The following is a 22,682-nucleotide window of genomic DNA, read 5'->3' as shown; positions in this document are numbered from 1 at the left end:
TCATTTCCTAATTTATTTACTTTTTGCTCATTTCTAGTGCACGAATAGTAGTAAAGTCTCTGATTCTGTTTCTGTTTGTAGGATTTAATTTTACCTGTTGTGCTGTGCCAGTGTTGTGAGTATTTTAAATTCATGCTCAGGCTTTTCATTCTGGGTTGGTTATCTTACCTTTCCATTTTTATTTCTTAAGTTTTTGCTTTCTACCATCAGGCTTTGGTAGGTAAATACCCTGAACAGGAATCCTATTTTTTCAGTCTGAGTAGGGTCCAGACCTCATGCTGCTCAGGTCAGTAGCTCCTGCCCATGGCTACATGAAGTTGTGCTGTCCTGGAGTCCCCTTCTTTAAAGGCCAAATGTTCAGCGCAGTCAATAGCATTATGTAAGGGATGCTACCTTTCTGGAGATTTGGTTCAGGTAAGAGCTGCTAACTAACACAGCCTAGTGAGCCACTGTTGGAGCATGACCCTCCTGAAGTTCTGACCTTTCTGCCAGAGTTCTGTCTAATACCACGCTTCCTTTGTCACCCGCTTGTTTCACATGCACGAGTAGCTTTAGAGACTGCTGCCCCTGAAATAGCTCTAGTCAGCCAGCCTCGGTGGAGAAAGACATGGTGGTCTTAAGTTGTCCATGACTTTCCTCTTCAAAGACTACTGATGACTGAGACTTCAAGGGAAAAACCTTCACAGTCAGGCCTGAAAGAGCAAGCCTATGGATTAAAGGCGCTGTGGTTAGACCAGAGGCTCTTTTCTGCTGTGGATTGTAGGTTTTGAAGATTGCAGTCTCAAAAACAGATTTTGTATGTGTTTGGGTCCTGTTTTCTGATAGTGGGCAAACCTGCTGACCTCAGTAGAAATGGGCAAGAACAGACAAAGTCAAGAGGCCCAGAGGAACCGTGGGACTAATTTGCATGTCTTATTCCTGTTGCCCCTGAGGACTTTACTGAAGTTCAGTGGATTTTCTAGGCCATCTTTGGCCAGCAGTGGATAGAGCTGGTATCAAGAAGCCTAAGTGAGGTTCTCCTCATTGGTATTTGAACCTTGCTGTCATGCCTTTCAGCCTTATATTTCTGAAACCCAACCTTGAGAGACTGGACTTCTTTGACCTGATGTGGATTGTGGGGATCACGGACTTTGTGCTGAAGTATCTCACCATTGCATTGAAATGCCTAATTGTTGCCTTGCCTAAGATCATCCTAGCTGTCAAGTCAAAGGTAAGAGCCTGTTCTCTTCTGGATGTATGGATGTTTGTCTTTGATAATCTGATACCTTTACAATGTGTACAGACAGAAATGTGTGGAAGGACAAAAATAAGAAAATCTCTGCTAAAACTTTGGCAGAGAGTCACCTGGGTAAGTTTTGGTTTTTGAACAATTGCAGACCTGAGCAGGGGTTTGGCAATGCCAGCATGTGATTGAAGTCTAGAAAGAGAGGAGTAAACATTATTTGAGAAGGAACGAGTATTAGCAGTGAGATAACTGCTTTGCTGGCTGACGCTATTCTAAGTCTTGTTTTGTAAGCAGTCTTTGTCAATAGATATTTTTGAAGCACAAATTTCTGCTTGATAGAAAGAAAGAAGCAAGTGCTGATTTCTTTGGGTTTCCAGTTGGGTCAAAAAAGTAACAATATTAAATTGAAACTACTTGTGCCACACAAGATGATTGAAGAACTATTTTAAGTAAACAGTTAAAATGCTTAAATACATACAAAATCATATATAGACCAGGCCTAACTTTTGAAACTTTCTCACTACACTTTCTCTCAAGTTACCCTTTCATATGTATATATAAAATTTATTTTTTTTACTCTTCACAGACCTGTCATGCTATCCCTTCTTCCACTGAGTAGTGTCTCCATTTCAGTGGCAAAGGTAGCAATATATACTATTTGCATTTGATAAAGAAACTTTCTGGCAAGTGTTTGGATGAAAGGCACTGTATAGACACAAGATACTATCATTAATTGCAGAAAGTCTCAGGCAGGGCACTTAAGGGGATATCTAAACTGGGAATAGTTTTGCTTACAAATGACATGGGTGGCAGGGGAGTTGAGCAGTTTGTTCCTGCACAGCAGGGCTATTTGAGATGGTTATTAATTTATTTCTGGCGAATGTCCAGGTGCTTTTTTTTTCTTCTATTATTATTATTTTATTTTGGGAGATTAATGTGCTAGGTCAGAGAATAATCCAGCCCGGGGAGGGGAGGAAAAAGTGATGTGAATAGTCTTCCCAAGATAAATTGCAGCATTGGAAAAGGTTCACAGCCTTTGCTTGCTTGTCTGAGAGCTATACCAAGTACTCATTAATCCTTGTCGGGAGAGAAGAAAGAGAAGGGGTCTTTATTTGCAGCTACAGTGGGAGGCTGGTAAGATCACATCTGTCACGGGCCTATAATGACTCAGAGCACAGATGCTTCATTTTTAATACCTTTTTCTGGATAGCAATGTTTCTCACTTTTTTTAAGTCTCTTTTTGTCTTAGGATGTTGTTGATGGTCTCACTGTCCCTTGACATCTGAGACTGTTGTTACCTACTGCTATGGATCTGGATTTATTTTTTGTCCCACCCTCTACACTGCATCCATTAAGCCAACTACGGATGAGATCTGGTGTAACAAATTAAGTAAGATCAAACTGGGATGGGAGAGCTCCAAGAGAACCCCAGGATGCCATGGAAATTGTAATTGGTAACCATGTAGCTGAGCTCTTTCCCTGAGTGTGATGACCTAGCTTACTTCTACAGGCCAGCACAATGCTACACATGATTTTTCAGATGATTATTTTTAAAAAAACAAGTATTTTCTGAGTTTAAATGGTTCTGTTGCACTTCAGACATTAACTTGACCAAATTCTTACCAAGGTATTTTCCATCTGCTGTCTTAATGTTTACCAAAGTTACTGTTTTCCTTCCCAAATGCTTGTAGTAGCATTTCTGCTTGAAGCCTAGTCAGTAGTTCGTGAACTTCTGGATGGCTGTTGCTTAATCACAGCAGGTAGCAAGCCTTTGGAGAAATAACTTTGTAGAGTAGAGCTATAAGGTGGCGTTTGTTTGTTTTTCCAGGAAATATTTACTAAGTTTTTTGTTTGTTTGTTTGTGGATTAAACTAGTTGGAACAGCAGCCTCTAGCTCCTTATAATACAGGGCCTGAAGAGGAGCCTGGTGCACTGTCAGGGATAGAGTTCAGCACAGCTGTGAATGGTTTAGAGGTATTTAATCTTGAATTTCCTTGCAGTACCTTCTTGCTGGCAGTAGATGATAAAACTTGCCAATGGATGGGATATCAGGGTCTCTGATCAACTCTGAGCAGGCCAAGGTACTCCTTGTTTGGGAAGTTCAAAGGCACTTCCAAAGCTAGTCTGGATTTTCATACTGCTCCTTGAGATTCTAGTCTTCTCTCTTACGTGGTTTTCACTGATGCTTGTGTAGTCTTTCTAGTGTGAAGCATCACCTCAGAACGGCCTTCTCTTAAAGCTCTTACCTCTCCATATCCTTTGTGGTTGAAGCAAGATCAGATTCTTCTTTCTTTTAAACATTGAAGCCTTCGTATATCCTCTCAGTCTTATGTGTAGAAGAAACAAACCCAGCTGAGTCTTTTCTCAGAGACTCATTCATTCCAGATCTTTAATTTTATTATTGTTCTCTGCTGGGCTGTCTTTGGTGTTTAATTAATTGCACCCCCAGGTTTTCCAGACCATTTCTCTAGTCTGTCAAGATGATTTTTGAATTATAATTCTTCCCGATGTGTTTCCTAGTTTAGTGTGAACTGCACATTTGATAATGATGGAACAGAGTAAGCTCAAGGTCATTAATGAAAATAGTGAGTAGCACCAAACTCCACTTAGCTCAGATTCATTTTTTCATTTTGACAGTGAACATATGAAAAATACAGGCTAGCACACCCAGTTCTCCCAGTCTAAAGTACCCGGGTCGTGTACTCTTAGTATGGCCCCATCACATCAAGAACCACCATGGATCCAGTGCAGATTTAAAAGGAAAAAGCAAAGAGGCTTCCCATCAGCAATGGAAGTGAGGTTTACTAAAGCATGATCTGATGCTATAACTGAGAAAAAAGCAAGCTAACATTAAAAGGCAGAATCTCTTTGATTTGCCTTTTCAGTCTGAATAGACAGCAGTACACATCATTTTGGGCCCAAAACTGGTTGACAGGAACCAAAATTATACTCGGTGCTGGAATGTGAAGCATGAAGACTGCTATGTCTTCCCAGAGTTCTCCAAGCTTGAATATCTCAGAAATAGACTATCTTTGCAGGCAACCCAACCAAAGAATGAGGGAAGATTGGAAATTAAAAAAAAAAATCCCAGACTTTCCCAGGTTCTAAACCAGCCTGGAAAAACAGAGGTGCCAAGAGAATCTGAGACTGCAATCAGGTTGGAAGGCAGGGAAAGAGTGGCTTGAGCAGGGGGGAGAAAAGCAGCAGAAAAAGGAAGGTAACCCAAATCAATCTGATCTTGTACCTCTGCAGTCAGAGGGGGTTTGTGGGAGAAGGAGCATATCTGTGGCTAAAGATGTCCCTTCCTCCCCCACGAGCTGCAGCATACCCTTCAAAGCTGGGTACAAGTTTTAATAGCAGCTGGGCTCGTAATTTCTTTGGGAGAGGGGCTTGGCTCCCACCCTGCATGTTGAAGGCTCTCCATCAAAAACAGCAAATAAGATCATTTGGTTCAATATAAAATGAATTAAAGTAAATTAAACTGCAGGAGCCATGTGGCCTGCAGAGGCCTCCATTGTTGTGCACACATAAATGGCAGCTTTTCATTTTCACTGCTAAGAAATGACAGCTTGAGAGGGGTGGAATTAAAAATAAGGAAATAAATAATAAAAAGACATTTGCCAAAGATTTCCGTTTAGGAAATCCCAGGTGCCTCTAAGTCTCCCATCCCCTCCTCATGCTGCTGTCAGTAATCTAAGCTGATATCCTGAGGAATGGAGTGAAATATGGGGGAGGGGGTAGAGAAAGAAAACCAAAACAAAAGAACTATGTAAGAACCTTGGATATAAGGAGAGAAAGCACATACCAAGGACACTCGTTTGCAATAGTCTTAATGGTTGGTGCATAAAAAAAGCCCTGAGTAAGAATTTTCTTTGCATGTTCAGTACAGGTGTGCAGCCAAGTTACAACACCACCAGGGAATCCCAGAGCTCCATTTCCAGAAAGTTGAAAATTCATAAGGCAAATATTTGTTGAAAATGTAGCATGAAGTTACTATTTGAATAAATACTTGAAAAGCTGGATCTAGACATTGCAAATAAGTTTTTTTGAAGTCTGCGGTGATACTGGCATTACTCGTGACTTTTTTCTATATGCTGTTCAAGTTGCATCAGTGGCAAGTGTACAAACTAGCACCATTGACTGCTCACTGCATCTATGGAAATAGTTGCTTGTTCTCTTATTTGTTGGTTGCTTGTTATTTCTTTTTTTTTTTTGAGTACTATCTCAGCAAATCCAGTTGGGGAATGTGACAGACATTCTTTACATGGTTTTGCACTTGGACTTAGGACTAAAGACCCTTTTAAGGTGCACCCCATGTTTCCTAGTATGGAATGCTTACAGCTCTACCACGGAAACTAGCACATTAAGCTTTCCATATTCCTTCTGAAGCTTCATTTTGGACATGAAAGAAATAGCAGAATATCTTCTGAACAAGGGAATACGATCATTCAACTGAAGCAAATCTTAAAGAATCTTAAAGCAATATATAACCACGCAGCTGATCTGTGGTAACTTCATTCTGAGTCTGAAGCTAGTAAGGCTTAATTCTAAGTAGCCCCAGTGCTCTTCCACATTAGAACGGAGCATGAGCACGAGTTACTTCAGTTATCATGTTTCTTTCTCAGTGCACAGACAGTTACTGTAAGGAGAATGAGCACTTACCTTACAGCGATTAGGACTTTTCTGCAGCCTGCCTCCATCTTCTGTCAGAGCTCAGCATCACAAGATACCACGGTTCAAAATGATGGGACCCTGCCTCTCCTACTGGTCAGACTGACCCATCCTTCATCACACAGTAAGTTGTACAAACAGCTTGCATGTGCAGAGGTTTTATGTTCCTCGAGCAACCAGCTCATCTTGCACACAGCATTCATGTAGAACAACCCATCACATAGAACAGGTCCATCCTGATGGCTCATGGGGAAGGAGGGCAAGCTGGAGCAGCTTGCAATTCCTGTAGACTTCAGCCTCTTCCAGAAGACTTACATTAAGAGAGAAGATGCCAGAAGGGGTTTGAGTTAGTTGCAGTGGTGATGGCAGCAGCCTTCTAATGTCCTGGCAGCCCCTCTTTCATCATAGCACCGGATATGTATCAGTCATTTAACAAGAAGGTGGTTAGTATGTTTCTTCATCCTGAGGGGAAAAAAAAAGTCACTTGGAATATTCGAGTCCTCTAGATGCTGCTAATGAAAAATACAGAAGCATTAAAACAAGTCACACAAGCACTGGGAATTGGTACATAAATGATGTGTTACAAAAAATGTCAGTAAGATTTATTAATTAATCCTAATCTTCTCCAACAGTGTAGGTAAATTGGTGTTTCTAGATAGGTGACAATAGATAGGCCTATCCTCTTGTTGTCCTCTCCTTGATGATCTTGGATGCTCTTTGGGGGGAAACTCAGAAATGATTCACTCTTCTTGTAGAATAATCTGAGCCTTGATCCTCTAGACCATAGGAACTGTGTGAGGGTTCTGTAAAGGCTTTTCCCTCTTGCAGCCTACAGCAGGTGTGGCATCCCAGAGATGAAAGGAAGGGATTAAAGAACTAACTAAAGCATGCAGCTTCTTCTTCTGAGGAACTGGGACTCTCTCCCATCCCTCTCCCTACCAGGCTTTGAAATTCATAGCTACTAATTTTTTTAGAAGAAACACTGCTCTTAACTGCCTTCAAATTTTAACTTTCCAGTTTAAGCAATCTAAGGTATGACTTTCAGAAGCACTGCACTAACTATAAAATCTCACAGTCCCTCTAGTCCCACCTTGAAATTGCTTCTCAGTTTGCAGACAACACGCTGGAGGGAAGGGATGCCATCCAGAGGGACCTGGGCAGGCCTGAGAGGTGGGCCTATGAACCTCAGGAGGTTCAACAAGGCCAAGTGCGAAGTCCCACATCTGGGCCGGCGCAATCCCAAGCACAAATCCAGGCTGGGCAGAGAATGGATTGAGAGCAGCCCAGAGGAGAAGGACCTGCGGGTGTTGGTTGACGAGAAGCTCCACATGAGCCGGCTATGTGCACTTGCAGCCCAGAAAGCCAACCATAGCCTGGGCTGGACCAAAAGCAGCATGGCCAGCAGGGCGAGGGAGGTGATTCTCCCCCTCTGCTCTGCTCTCGTGAGACCCCACCTGGAGCCCTGCATTCAGCTCTGGGGCCCCCACCACAAGAAGGACAGGGACCTGTTGGAGGGAGTCCAGAGGAGGTCATGAGGATGATCAAAGGGCTGGAGCACCCCTCCTACGAAGACAGGCTGAGGGAGTTGGGGTTGTTCAGCCTGCAGAAGAGAAGGCTCCGGGTAGACCTTATAGAGGCCTTCCAGTGCCTAAAGGGGGCTACAGGAAAGCTGGGGAGGGACTCTTTGTCGGGGGTATAGAAACAGGACAAGGAGTAATGGCTTTAAACTGAAAGAGGGTAGATTTAGATGAGATATAAGGAGGAAACTCTTTCCTATGAGGGTGGTGAGGCACTGGAACAGGCTGCCCAGAGAAGCTGTGGATGCCCCATCCCTGGAAGTGTTCAAGGCCAGGCTGGATGAGGCTTTGGGCAACCTGACCTAATGGGTGACATCCCTGCCCTTGGCAGGAGAGGACAGAACTGGATGGACTTTAAGGTCCCTTGCAACCCCATCTATTCCATGATTCAATGATTTTCACCAGCACCCTCTGTGCCACAGTGCTGTTTATTGCTCCTACCCAATGCTTTCTGATATTGGCAGCATGACCTGAAATCTCAGCAGAGCCTGCTCTCCTCTGATCCAAATTGCCAGCAGGTCTCAGTTTTTCTAGCATCTTCCTGTTTCAGTATATGTCCTAATGCTGCTGGCAGCAGAACAAGTGAGACTTGGAACTTCCCTTGAGTGCTAATCACAACTTACAGTTGCCTCATTGCAACTTGTCTCACTTCTTACATCCCATTTTAATTCTGCCGTGTAAAACCTTAGCGTGCCGTTCTCCATTTCCTTCTGTGAGGCACATGGACGCTTACACAAAGCCTTATGTCAAATGAGACTACAACATCAATACTCAGGCTTTGTGGAAATTAGCATTGCTTCTGCAGCTGTAATTTGCCCCCCTTTGGTGTTGCATATGTTGCAATTCATTTTTTAATTATGTGATTTCATGTTATTTTTCTGTAAGACCTCTTCATCCATCACCAAACATGGTGTACTGTGCCCCACAGATGGAGCAAGGTGGTATATTGAAAGAAGCTGGTGCAGAAACTGGAAAGCACGTAGAGAACAAAGAGACCATTGGAAGAAGAAAAACACCCTATAGGTTAAAGTTGAACGCTACACTGGAGAATTAAATTCCACCTTTTTCTTTGCCAAATAATTCCTGTGTGATTGTAGGAAAGCCATGTACAGCTGCAAACTGAAGTCAGTGGTTTTAAAGGTAATGTGATCTATAAAATTGGATATGTTAAAAACTCTAATCCCAGACATCTCAGGTTGAACACCAAAACCAACCTTACCTTAAACTTGCCCTTCCTGTGTCTCAAGTTTTCATTTAGAAAATGCAGATGATAGCTGTCCCTTATGTCAGCCAACAATGCAAAAAAAAGTTTTTGAAAGTCTTATACTATGGTGGTAATGTCATAAAAAAAGACTCAGGGAACTTCAGTAATTTTCTACTCAGCGCTTGAATAGCATGAAGCGATAGGATGCAGATTTGCCATCATCTAATGAGTGTATAACAAAACAGTAAAGTCACATGCTTAATGAGTACCACTTACCTCCTGTGAAAACAGTGGTCACATTGTTAAAGACTGTGTAACACTGCCTCTACAGAAGGAAGATTGAGATTGTATGACAATCCTGAATTCTGCTCTTCCAAAATAAGTGCTAGATTTAAAGTATAGAAATTGTCTTTTAATATGATTGAGGTAGAGGAAAAGGGAGGGTTACACAAGTCAGTGACTTAGTTTTTAAACAAAGCATTCTGGAAAAAAACACAAATCTCACCATGTGGCATCACATGGCTCATCAGCAGCATTGGTAATAATTAGATCCACAGCACAGTCCTTCGCTGCTTGTGCTAATGAAGTGTTTGACAGCAGTAGGCTGACAGCTTTTGCAGTAACTGACCCTACAGAGGTTCAGCAGTGTACTTTCATTTTAGTCAGGCTTAATTCCAACCTGTTGCAAGGGCTTAATGAGACCAAAGCCAAGGCTTGTTCTGGTATCTGACTCTACCCAATGGAGAACCATAATTTCAGTTAATACCCTGTTTAGTCTGTGTAGTCCAGCGTGATGATATGCTTGCTCAAGGACTGGGTCCTGCACAATTCAGACATGCCTCACACTCCGCAGAGTGCCTAGGTTTGCATAGATTTTTATGAAATAGGAAAAGTCACCTGACAGAAGCAGCCCTTGCCTTATCTCAAGTTGTTCCAAATCAGAGGTGCACAGGAGAAATAATTGTAGTCATGCTTAATATAACAGTTCTTCCTAATGTGGATGAGAACTAGCTGAAATGCCTTAAGTTGAAGTTCTCCGACAAAATGCAGGTTAAAACAAGTATTTAGCTTGAAAAACTTCAGTCTAGATAGCCAAAATATAGTAAAGCTGGAAAACAGAAGACAGAAAGGAGTATTGGGTGCATTTACAAATGATGGGTGCTGCTAGCAGCGAGTTACTGCTGTTAGAAAGCTAAATTCTGCTGATGAAATTGTAGGTTACAACCTTGTTTTCTAAGCTTCTGGCTCAGCAGACCCCATTTATTCCTGGCACAGCCCTTTACAGAATTACTTCTGATTTTCTAGGCACTTTTCCTAGCTTAAAAAAGGGCTGGTGTTGCACTGACATGCCTGACAAGCCTTATTTTGTAAGCATTTACTGGAGCTGTAGTTCTCTTTTAAATGCTGCTCAGCTGTCCTTGTATTGCTTCCTTCCTCCTGGCTGTAATCACTCTAAGGTTATCAAAAGACCTCTCCTAAATGGTCAAGTGGGTGGTGGTAGTAGACTGGATGGAAGGATGCCTCAACTGAAAGGTTTAGCTGCACTCCTGTGAGGGCGTTAAGTGTCTAGCTGCTAAGAAATCCCAGTATCTTGCAGTTACCAATGAAAACAAGGTTCGCGTCATAACAGAAAGGAATTCGGAAAGCTTCATAAGGGTGGGGAAATTTTGTGGCTAAAAAGAATTGAAATTTGTTACTTGCTGCACACTCATTTTAGAGCCCCCACTCTTCCACTTCTGCAGCCTGTGACTGTGAAAGCCTGTGACGCCCCTTTCCTTACACTGTGCTGTGGGCTCCAGTGTTTCAGTGCTTTGAGTTAGAAGAGTTTCAGCTTTGCCCTGATTTCATGCTTCAGAGGAAGGAGCTCGCAGATGCCCCACGTGCTGGATCCAGAACTTCTGTCTGATGCAATGAGAGAGTAAGCAGTGACCTGTCCTAGCCCAGCCTGCTAGGGAAGCAAGGCTAAGTAAAAGCTGAGTGAGAGCCTGTTGGGAGGAAGGAGTCAGAAAGCAAGCAGCTTGCTGCCTCTAGCTTGCTGGTAGCTTTCATCAGAGCTGGCTGAGGAGGGGGAGGTGGAGAGCTGCCTGTGTGAAGGGAAGGAAGTGACAGCGTAGTCATTAGCAGACTGCGACCCTCTGTCACAAGGGCTCCAGAAATAAACGATGATTGTATTGAAGCACGAGGCTGGATAGAGCCCTCTGTGCTAATTTAATAAATTGCTTGCATTTAGGACCCCAGATTGGTGCTGTTACATTTTTGCTATGTGATGCCACCTGGGATTAGCAAGGAGGAGGGGACTGGGGGTGGAGAGGAAGAAAGCAGCCCAGGTCCGTTAGCAACTGCTGGTGTGACCTCACTCCTTGTCCCGGGGGGGATATGAGATCATGAGAATGCCAGAGCTCTCTGAAGGATTCGATTTGTTCGGTACGGCAGGATGGCCTGCCGAGTGATCTCATCTCTGAGACCCAGGGGAAGGGCGCTGGCTGCCGCTAGCCTCGCGGACCGCGGAGGACTTAATCCCCTCTCCAAATCTCACCAATTAACAACTGACCTGTGATGACATCACTGATGACAAAGCTAACTGGGACAACACAGCAAAATTCCAGGGGAATTTCCCCTTCTCCCTGATCTTATCAAATGAAAGAGTTTTGACATATCAAAAAAAAACTTCAGTCTGGATAATGTCATTGCAGTTTAAGCATAGTTCTGACTCACAGCTTGCCCTGACCTACTCCACTGTCACTGTTCTCCTTGTAAACCATGTGGGGCAGAACAAATACCCTCCTTGACCCTAAATTAGATAGCCTTATTTAGCCAGTTGGTCGATCCTAGTTTTAGGTGCTTTAAGATAGAGATTGTGTTGTAGGAAAATTTCAGTTGTACCCCGTGGTTGTGGTAAGCCAGGAGAGATTTTATTACCTTGCAGGTGGCCTTCAAGGAAGGCAAGCTTTCTAATTGGAGTGAACACCAGAATGGCAAGAACAGCTTTGGCAAAGATTTGCAAAGGATGTGATCACATCTTTGAGTCTTTTGCAGGAAACATTCCCACCAGCGTGCTTCACACAAACACTTTTCTTCCGTAAGGTCCTCGGGAAGGTTTGGCATCTTTGAGTTTAAAATGCCCTGATGGTTTTTCAGAGCCAGCCTTATCTGTGTACTGTAAACACTCCAACATCAGAGTAGAAGGGGAAGGACATTGGGAAATAGGTAATTAATTTGATTTTTTGGGTGACCTACAATGTTGTCAGGAATACCAGTGTCATCTCACATTTAAATCCCTGTAACTTCAGAAGATGTATAGCATGTAAAAGACCTCTTTTGCATTCCCTTTCTCGTTATTTGTAGTATCTGCATATTAATCCCTCTAAACCTTAACCTCTACTGCTAACGTGCTGCAGCACTGTACAGATATGCAAAGAGGTATATATCCATAACCTGCTCTAAAAGTTTGTGACTCAGAAGTTTAAAACAATAGCTGGGTAAGGCAAAGAACAAGAGGAACACTAAGAAATAATGATACGGGTTATCCTTTCCAGGTACTGGGTTAGATGGCTGCAAAGAAAAATGCATCTTAATGAATACACTGGTCTTTGCACCATTTAACAGAGTGCATAGGTAGACAGTGAACACAAGTCTTATAAACTTCAAGCCCTGCACCTGTTAAATGCTCTTTTGATTTCCTGATAGTAACCATATATCACTTTTTTTAAAGGGAAAGTTTTATTTGGTTATTGAAGAGCTGAGTCAGTTGTTCCGATCCCTTGTCCCCATCCAGTTGTGGTATAAATACATCATGGGAGATGACCCATCCAGCAGCTACTTCCTAGGAGGGATTCTGATCATCCTGTATAGCCTCTGCAAGGTGAGTACCACCTCAATTAATATCTATAGCAAGAGCAGAGCAAGAAGCACAGCTGAGGGGAATAAATACACCTTTAAATTGTTGCCATCACTACTTAGGAAGGAAAGCTGCAGCAGCTGAGGACACCCTGTGCTTCAGTTGTCAAAATATTTTGCTTTACCACTATGTGGGCATTGGTGAGCTAGAGAAAGATGTGTGATTGCTCATGCAGTGTTGCATCAGGCTGATGAAGTCATTGCTGCTTTCTAATCCCTTTCTATAAAGGCTAGAAGAGAATGGGAGTGGAGCCTTGGGGGACCAGTATCAGAAGAGAGGTTAGCTATCTCCAGACTTCTAGATTCAGCCCTAAAAGGAGGGTTGCAACAGTCATATGTTTCTAAGTCTCTATCTTTTGAGGCAGAATAGGTACTCTGTCATTCACAGTACAGAGTGCAGCAGGCAGAGTAAGGGACTTCCAAGTCCTGCCTAGATAAAACAGGTAGTTCTGGCCCCAGTCTAGGTCCTGGTGTGGCTGAGACAAGTCCAGGATCTCAGTGACAAATGCCATTGACATTTGCTTAAAAGCGAGGAGTTTAAAAAAAACACAGAGTCTGCCTGTAAAATTGTAAATGAATAGGTGTGACTTAGACAAGTCACAAAGGTGAGCTCTAGAAACAGCTGTATTTCTAATTTTGTGTATTCAACTCTGCCCAGAGTTGCTATCTTTTGTTTGGCTGTGGCTGAACTGGAAACTAATATTCCTGCCCTAGGCAGAGCAGTAGCTGAAGCAAAAGGTAGACCTGTTATCCATTCCTCTGAGAAAGCTCTGAAAAAGGCCAAGTGAGTCTAGCTTGCTGCACCTCTGGTGCTTGTCTCACCCTAGGAGAAAGGGACTGGGGGGACTGAAGAACTGAGAGAAAATATCTCAGCTGAAAAGAGCTCCAAGAGGCTAGTGGGTTACTGAGCAATGTAAAGTCAAACTATAGTTCTTACCTGAGATATGCCTGTATACGTACAGAAATGGGGCACATAAACCCTGCTGTAGAGGAATTTAGAGCTTTTATAGAGATAAGTAGAGGAGGTCATGGGAAGCAAGATGGTCACAGACCCATTGCATCCAAGTCAAACCAGAAACAGAGCAAATACTGCCAGAATAGCAGACATATGAAACTAGTGTGGTTCCCCACACGCTCATCCTTACTCTTAGCTACACGCTTCCTGTTCTGAGCTACGGGAGAGGATTTTTGCCCCTTTCAAAAGTATTGGTGTCTGAATCTATTCTGGAGAACAGTAATCCCACCCTTGCATGCCCTTCTGGCCTTGTGGGTGCCAGGCAGGCAGATCACAAATCAAAGGCGGACTTCAGGTGATCTTTCTGGCATCCCTTCTTGTGAAAAGGAAGGAACACCTGCAGAAGGGATGCTTACCTGCAGTTCTACATGCTGGCTGTTGCATCTGGAAAAATCACTGCAGTGTCAAGGAGCAGTGGGGGGCCAGCTGCTCCCTGGGAGGAAGGGAGCTGAGGAGAACACAGGTGGCAGGCCAAGGGCCTCACCAGCCAGGGCTGGGGAGTCCAAATCTTCTTGTACATACATTGTGGTGAAGCAGGTACAAGATAACAGCAGGAAGTTAATCCGCAGGTCAGGATCAGAGGAAGGCAACCAGGGTCAGACATAGTCCTGTGATTGCTGGGTGTAGCCATAGTGATGAGACAGGCCCAGGGTCAAGGTTGGAAGTTACTCCATGGGTTGATAAGCCAAGATAATTAGGATCTGTAGGTAAGTACACTTCCAGCTGAACTGGAAACTAGCATTCCTACAGCACAGCTTAAAGAGAAACTGAAGCTACAGAGCTGAGCTTAAATGGAGCTCCTGAGCCCATGGGCAGGGTGTGTGGGGTGGAGACCCCAGGTGAATGCACTCAGGACCCTTATACATAGGTACAAGCAGGCCTGTATGGATTGATTTGGTGCTTTCTCTATTGTCTAGGAATATTACTGTCTTATGTTGGTGCTTAGCAATAACTTGGTACCACGGCTGCGTATGGCTTAGGGTTAGACCTGTCCCTGTTGGAGACTTTGCTTGGAAGTGAGAGAGAAAAGTAGGAGTAATGGGAGTTCACTCTTCCAATGCAGGTCATGAAACACTAGGTATGTGCACCCCATCTACTATCACAAGAGCTGCAGGTCTAATTCCTTGCCTGAGACACTGAAAATATACCCAAAGGAGTCCACATTAGCAAAGCCACAAACCACATTAGAAAAACCACAGAAGCCAATTTGGCACTCAGACCTTCTGTGCTTCTGGCAAACATCCAGGGCTTAGCTAGGGCTGCGTCCCCTCTCCCCGCACAAAGAGCAGACTTGGCTTTCCGAAGATTGCGTATAGTGCAGCTAGTGGGAGCTGTCTTGGTGTCTCTGACATGAACCTCTGATTTTGGCAAAGAAATCCCAGATGTTCGTAAGTAGGGGCATCCAGGTCTTATATTTCCCTGTCCTGAACAGAAGCATTTGACTGAGGGTAGGAGTGGTATTGAGGGGGAGAAAATGACTGAGTGGTATAACAGTAGGTGTTTGCTTTCTTCAGGCTGTGAGTTGAACCCTACCTCGGACACACGCTCTTCAGCCTAGTTCGAAGGGGTGTGATGGCAATTAATTCTACAGTAGGTCTTCCACTGACGAGAGCAGGCACTGAACCCAGCTGTTGCAGTCCTATTGCTAGAAAGATAACTGATGCAACGTAGTCTTCAATGCATGGGGAGATAAAGGGATGTTAAAGGAACTAGTAAAACATGCGTTTTTGGGGGGTACGGGAAGCTCCAGGGGAAATAAAGTTGAAGGGGGGGAAATGGGCTGGGAGAATTGGAGACATCAGAACCAGGGGAAAGGTGTTAAAAGTCCTGTTATAAGCAAAGCAACCAGAAAAAGCTGTGAACTGTACTGTGGGAGAGAGCTGATCCCTGTCTGTGTTAGAAGATAAAAAGTCTGTAGCAGTCGGCAGCCTCAAGTGCTAGTTGCTGACTGGAAGCATTACTGGAAGGACCCTGGGAGCCTTTTACATGCTGACTGGAAGCATTATTGGTGCCTTCATTTGATTCCACGTCTATTGCACGATGATCTCATTGGCATTCCCTGCAGTGAGCCCACTTAATCATGCTAGGAAAAAAAAATAGAAAGCCAACCCCAGGCATTTTGGTGCCTCTGTACTGCTAGTCCACTACAACTCTGCATGTTCTGCACCGCATCTTCCCCTGCCCTCCAGGCTGCTCCTCACTCAGGTTAGAAATGGAAAGGTCCCGTTATGTCATCTGGCCCTTTTCCCAACTAATGCAGGGCTGTTCTTTGCCCAATCTTTATATCTTGTCTAGTTCATAGTATCTTTCTCTCTTCATCCTGCCAGCAGACAGGGAAGATGGCAAATTGGATTAGGTTTCCAAGCTGTTTTCCCTTTTAGTAGTAGTACTCTGTCCTCACTTTAAGGATGCTGCATGTCTCCTCTCTTGCTGAGCCCCCAGATATTTGTAGGAAGTTTATCATCTTTTCCCCACGCTTTGGTATTGCTTCGCCAAGCTGTAAATATTTATGTATTTCAGTCTCTTTTCAGAAATCGTTTTCTGCAGGCTCATTTTCTGCCCTTCTCTGAACTGCTTTTAGTCTGTAATGAGGAGCACTGCTCTCCAGATGCAGTTACATCATATTTGCTAGGCAGTGCAGGGAGGGGGAAGGAGAAGGACCTGGTGCTGTCCCTGCTCTTGGCCATCTTTGGCTGTATGCAAGCACCAAGGTGCTGGCAGCTCGTTCCCTTCCAGGCATTTAAAGTTTCTCACTCTTCAGGCAGACGGGAGCAAGCCAGCCTCAGTCCTGCTTCACATTCCTCAGGCTTTTCTTCTCTTGGTAGTATTTAATCACTAAATCTGTTCCTGCAGCAGGACAGGCAATTCCCACTCCTCTCATAATATCATCTGGGCCCTGAAGTATCAAAGTGTGTGGCAGAGCCCCACAGCCCTGAAAATCCTCCTTCTCCCCAGAGACTGTGGAAAGCAGTTTCTTACCTCTTCCATGTAAAGAGGTAGCCTCTCCTTCCCTCTCTCTCAGGATAACCACAATGTCCTCTAGCCGTATTTCTGGGCTTCTCAGGGACTCAGGGTGGGAATGGCGCCATTTTAGCCCTTTCTCACCTAGTGAGGGTGGGCAATTTACCCTACCACTACCTCGCAATCTCTTTTTGTACTGTAAAGTCCCTCATTTGCAACCCATTGTTACCAGAGCTTTCTTTTTTCGCTACCTTGCTGCACCATCGATTCACCTTTACTACATATTTCACAATCACCATGAAATATTTTTGGCACCATTGTTATCGAGGATCTTTGTTCCCACCGAGTATCCACTTGCAGGAACTCTGCCACGTGTGTCCTGAGTTTCTGAACTGTATGCACACATACACATGTTTTGTGAAAAATATCTAAAAGTTAATGTCTTTATTGCAGTCTTTTGACATCTGTGGTCGTGTGGGAAGTGTCCGGAAGGCACTGAAAGTCCTTTGCACCCCACAGGTAAGTAGTCATAGGTTTCACAGTGCAGTTTCCTAGGTGAAACCATGTTACTAATGAATGATGGAGTTGAAAATTGTTCAGCGTATCAGGATCATAGAATAAAATAACTTGTTTTCCCATGGCTCGATAAGCTGGTGTCTCTTGTCAGAGGTGTTAGGAACTTTTTCTGATATCTGCCCTGTCCCAGCTATGGTGAAGAGATTGTTGCAAGTCTGGCCTTCCTAGTCTGATTGGAAGCCTTGTGTAATATGGATTAATCCATTGACATGAAAGCCACACAAGCTGGCAAAACTTTGAGCTGCAGAGTATGAGAAAGATTTTAAATAAATGTACGTAGTGCCTGATGTGCAGTGCCATTAAAAGAGATGCTACATTGCTTAGTACTGACGTTCAGAGCTGTTGCAGTAAAACACTGAGATTTGTACTTTAAAATGGTAAAACCAAAGACTGTAGAGGAAGGGAACATAACATCATATAAGGCTGTTAGAGTTTGCCTTGTTTATTCTGGGGGTTTGGGCTGGTCATTTTTCCTCAGCATGTTTCCATTTCCCCTATTACTGTTACAATAGGAGAAGCAACATTTACCTTCCAGTATTTAAGAAGTGGGAAGCCTGTGGGTGCTGCTGCTGTTATTCTTTCTTCTATTGTCTAACTTGCTAATAATAATACCTCCCACTATCTAAACACCTCTGCAAATGATGCTGAATTAATCCTTTCAGCTCCCTGTTGAGCTCATTAAATTTCATTATCATTGCTCCATAAGTGGAAACACTAAAAGATGGAGTCAGCTCGAGGGGGTAACAAGACAGAGAACACACAACTGCAGTTTTCCTGTGTTCTGCATGCTGATCCCTAAATCTCCCTTCCCCGTACACAGTGGAGTAGCACCGGTTTCCTTCTCAGGTCATGCAGGGAATCTGTGTGTGAAAAACATGATCTATGGGTATTCTCAGGCACAAACCAGGTTATCTTCAGACCTCTTGACAATGGCTTTTTTTCCTCTTCTTCCTAACAGACCTATGGAGTTCGTGCCACCAGCCAGCAGTGCAGTGAGGCAGGTGACATCTGTGCCATTTGCCAAGCAGAGTTCAGGGAACCTTTGATCCTTATGTGCCAGGTAAGACCCCAAGGTTCCCCCACAAGGTTCCCCTGTTGGCATTTCTAGGCGCAGTTAGCCTAGGTAATTCTAAAATCTCTTGCTGGGTCTTGGTCTAGGCCCTAGTGGATATTTATCAGCCTCTTCCAGATAGCCAGTGATTCATGAGAGCTGAGCCATACGAACTCCACTCTGTAGGGTCTGATTATAGCCGTTGAGATGGAAAAGATCAGCCTTGTAGTCCAGGGACTGCCAGTTGGCAGTCCAGACCTTGGCTCTGGAATGCAAGACGTTTTTATCTGACCCTTGGGGAGACTGGCTAGTCAATAGGCCAGCTGAATTATGAGTGAGAGCTCTGAGAGGGGAACAGATCCAGAATGAGCCTGATAGGGAGCATTAATACTGGTGCAGCACCGTGTAACTGTGGTCTCTGAACACCTGGCCAGGAATACAAGTAGTTCTGCCTAAAGAAGTTGGTCACCCCTGCCAGTATGTGGGAATTGTTCTCATTTGGTAAACACTGGCAAAACCTAAAGCCTAAGAATGTCATGCTCTGAGTAATGCTGTAGTCCTAACCCAGTGCTGTTAAAACCCTGTGAACACACCACGCTGACGTGTTTTGGTCATCTGTCAGAGGCCAGCTGAAGGCATTCCCTAGTGGTGAGGTCGCTGGTGCTTCCCCAAGGTTTCCTCTCGCCTGTCGGGGTTGAAATTCTGCATCCTGCAGATCGTCTCCGGGTGAGGTGTGGGTGTGTGCGGGAAAACCTTGATGGAGTCGCCTGCTCTCTTGTGATGTCAAAATAAAGCTTTAGAGCCCTTGTTTGAAGAGCTCTAGCATTCTCATCCTTTGGAAGAGGAGGTTCAAATTCAAGCAAGTAGGTCACCTGTGCATCAAGCATGCCTCTTACTATTCCTGTGAACATCTGTGCAGATGTTATCAAGCTGTAAGCCCCAGGGGAAGCTATTTTTGCATGTGCTTGTCAGAGCTGAGATTTTGATGAGTAACATTTCTGCTGACTCCACATGTGTTGAGGAGGTCTCAGCTTCTTCTTACTACTTCTAGAAATCCCTTCCCCCTTCCTGCTCTTCCAGTCTGGGTCTAGCTGGGGTTGTGTCCTGGGCAGCAATCCCGCCTCATGTCTGTTTCGAACCCAGGGCAGGCTGGAGGGAGAATCCTGTTGTGGCTCAGGATGGAAATGAGAGAAGATAAGGGGTGAAAACTGACTCTTATAGAAAAAGGGAAATTGGGACTATGGAAGCTACTGACTGGCACTGGGTGATGTGAGCAGAAACAAATGCCATAAGGGGAAGGAGAAGGAAAGAAAGCTGTTTGACTTGAAAAATAACCCAGGGATCTGAGGATTGAAACAGGGTAAAGAAAAGTTAGAAAGAAAACCTGTTTCTGCTCTCAGTTACTTCATAAGCCCAAATGTTCGAGGCTTTTTTTAGTGTTTCTTTCTATTGATATACTAAGAAACAGAGTAATATCTCATTAGCTTTGGCGAACTGATGTACTAATAATGCTGGGCTTTATTTTTCATATCACTTGAGTACTGCTAATTGACTGCACTGTCCATGTGAACCTGAATGGTTCCTTGGTCCCACGGCTGTGCTGTGGAGTGTGCATGCTTAGTGACAAGACTGGACCTCCTGCCTGCATCGTGATGTTGCCCTTTTGTCTCCACAGCATGTGTTTTGTGAAGAATGCCTCTGCCTCTGGTTTGACAGGGAGAAGACCTGTCCTCTTTGTCGTTCTGTCACAGTAGAAACCCTGCGTTGCTGGAAAGATGGCACCACCTCTGCTCATTTCCAGGTGTATTAAAAGCAGCACATACCAACAAATGGACTGACGTGTGGAGAGAAGGAAGAGACAGAAATCTCGTGATCCTGTGCCCTTGTTTCATTGCCTAGTGCTTCTTCCAGCTCTGTTTCTCCAGGAACCAATAGAACAACAATTGTTACTAGCCAGAAGTTTTACCCTCAAAGGCAAGTAAGATGTGTTTCGTGTTGTGGCAACCTCCATGGCTAAGCTACAGCCAGGACTTTTTCCTGAACTTACATGGTTATAAACTGCTTGGAATGTTTCCTTTTATTCTGTCCTTTTAGTGTAGGTAAATACTGCATGTATAAGGAAAGTGTACTGTCAATTCACCACTGCACGTGTATAACCTGGTGTACTAGAAAAAGGCTGTTGTTCTCTGGCTCAAACCATGGGTGAGATTTTTCACATTAAACATCTCTAACTTCCCTGTATCTGTAGCTTCGTAAAATTACACAGTTGCTGTTACATTACCAGTTCAGAACTCTTCCAAAACACCACTTCAGAGTTACATGCCTAAAGATTATTTTGGGGGTTGGAGAAATGTCATTTCTCAACAGCCATGTTTTTATATTAATTCCACAAATCATGCGTCGTCACCTTCATGAAAAGACCATGCTAGTGACGCTGGAGCTGACACTTGCTTTTCTTGGGATTGTTTTTCCTCTTTAATTTTCATGATCAGACTTTCTGATTTCCTAGCATCTGGGGAGAACTGTGGGAGGCAAGGAGAGATTAAAGTCATTTGATTTGACTATGTGAGAAGTTAAGGGCCTAACCAAGACCGTCTCACAACTTAAATTATCTCTGCAATGTGCTCCTCGGCATAGCCACTTGGGGAAAGGCTTACTGGCTTTAAAATCCAGCACCCCTCAGCATCCAGAACCTGCATGGGTCCAAAACCAGAAGTGTACTAGTGTACTCATGCAGCACTGAGGCCACATAGTGCTGTTGCTACCAGAAGGGCTGGGGCACCAGGATACAGGGCCCCCCGGAGAGACTGGATTTAGTGAGACTTAGTAGCTGGAGGGCAGAATTATACAGAAGCAGCTGCATTGCTTCAGGAGCCAGCCTGGTTTATACACAAGCTGGATAATCCACCTGTGACGTGGAGACTTGATTGTAACACCTCCGCTTCAGAAAAAGCTCTTTGAGGAGATGCCTTGTATTGTTAACAGGAGAATTAACATACTTCGTAGCTGAGGAAGAAGAGATTGCTGCAATTTCCGTCTCTACTGAGGGTACTGCAGGAGCACTTGCATGCAAATTGAGTTGCTGTTCCTTTGCTGGAGCTTTCTCCATCACTAAACAACCTCTGCTTTTTGCTGCATGCCCAGAGAAAGTGCCTCATTAGGCAACTGTGGCATCTTCCAGTGCTCATTGCTATGGAAATGGCCGTAAGGTTACAATCCCACTTGAGTGGATAATCAGGAAGAACTGTACCTGGGGGAAATGAGTGTATGTGTGTGTACCGACTGCCACCTTCCCCTCCTGCCGTGAAACTCCACAGGGAGAAGAATTAAAGCAAACAGGAGCTAATGGTAACAGGATTAAGGCTCAACATTTCTTTGGAAATAATAGTTAAGTATGGCTAGAGGAGAAATGATGAGAGGCAAAGCCTGAGCGGGGAAGATAGTCCAAATCTGGTCTGAGAGATACAGGGAGGTAGAGGAGGAATAGCTTTACTTTTCATAACAAAGCAATTTGATTCTTGTCAAATGGATCCCATGACAGTGGAGAACCTAGCCAAGGAATCCAGTGGCTGTCTGCAGTGGGAATAGACTTTCTGGGATGGAGAAAGAGAGTTCGGGAAGGAAGAAAGTGAGGTTTTCAGCGGGCATAAAAATGTTCTGCATGATAGTCTGGTATATTCACCAGGAGAAGGGAAGATTCCTGTGTCTGCCAGCAGACTTTAATTTAATATGAAAGTCTTCAGCTTCAGTTCTCAGTGCTATGCCAATTAATTAAAAGGTTGGTAGTGTCTGCTTTTGAAATGTTTGAAAAGCTACCTCTAATTCTGATGTTTTTCTAAATGCTCCTGGAATATGTATTTGGAGAGAGTATGAAAAGGTCAGTATGAGCCTAAAACTACAAATAGCATTTGTAGCACTGGTTCAAAATTATTTATTTATTCGTTTTAGTTTAGTGATAAGGAAGGAAGGTAATCAACAAGAATGTATGGGGAATATATTTTGCCGTTCTTATGGTCCTTCTCTTTCTTTACATTTTTGTTTTATTGGCCGTTCTCTCCCAGTCAGCAATCTGAGTAAGAAAGAGAGGAGTGTCACTGTCACATACTTCAAACCCTTTGCTACAGCCCAAGGACTCAGAAAAGATCCTGTGGTAAGACTTTGATACTAGCACACAGTGGAAGAATTGCCCTGTACCTTGCATGCTTGTGGTACCCATATAAGAATCCCTGCACTGGCACCACAATTTTTTGAAGAACTTCTACTGCTTAATTTTTCATTTTCTTCATCTCAGCGATTCTCTTGTGATTTTTGCTTTCCCCCTCTATTATAAAGCAGCATTCTGGTTCCCATACAGATGTCTGGCTCCTCTGGTGATTTGTTTCAGTGGTATCTGACACCTGTGTGCACGTAACTCATTGCAGTGCTCCATTTTCTCAATACAACAGAAACTCAGGAAAGCTGCTATTTGGCTAACCTTTGAGACAGAAGGCTTCTGTGGCTATTCA

At 43.9% G+C, this 22,682-nt stretch overlaps 1 protein-coding gene across 5 annotated transcripts in view; it reads left to right on the top strand.

Annotated features, from left to right (window-relative positions):
• The window catches only part of RNFT2 (ring finger protein, transmembrane 2), a 31,080-nt gene extending 10,662 nt beyond the window's left edge, over window positions 1-20,418 (top strand). For 4 of the 5 annotated variants that reach the window (XM_040577251.1, XM_040577252.1, XM_040577254.1 and 1 more), the window contains exons 7-11: window positions 1,057-1,210; window positions 12,390-12,539; window positions 17,004-17,069; window positions 18,085-18,186; window positions 19,853-20,418. In XM_040577251.1, coding sequence (XP_040433185.1) covers window positions 1,057-1,210; window positions 12,390-12,539; window positions 17,004-17,069; window positions 18,085-18,186; window positions 19,853-19,987 — 607 coding nt within the window. In that variant the 3' untranslated portion in view covers window positions 19,988-20,418. The remainder of the gene's footprint in view (window positions 1-1,056; window positions 1,211-12,389; window positions 12,540-17,003; window positions 17,070-18,084; window positions 18,187-19,852) is intronic. The other variant, XM_040577256.1, reaches the window with a different exon arrangement.
• The last annotated feature ends 2,264 nt before the right edge of the window (window positions 20,419-22,682 follow it).

The sequence above is a fragment of the Cygnus olor genome, chromosome 17, assembly GCF_009769625.2.
Source record: "Cygnus olor isolate bCygOlo1 chromosome 17, bCygOlo1.pri.v2, whole genome shotgun sequence".
Taxonomy (NCBI): domain Eukaryota; kingdom Metazoa; phylum Chordata; class Aves; order Anseriformes; family Anatidae; genus Cygnus; species Cygnus olor.
The sequence above is the reverse complement of the archived record's forward strand: the minus strand, read 5'-3'. Positions and strand labels throughout refer to the sequence as shown.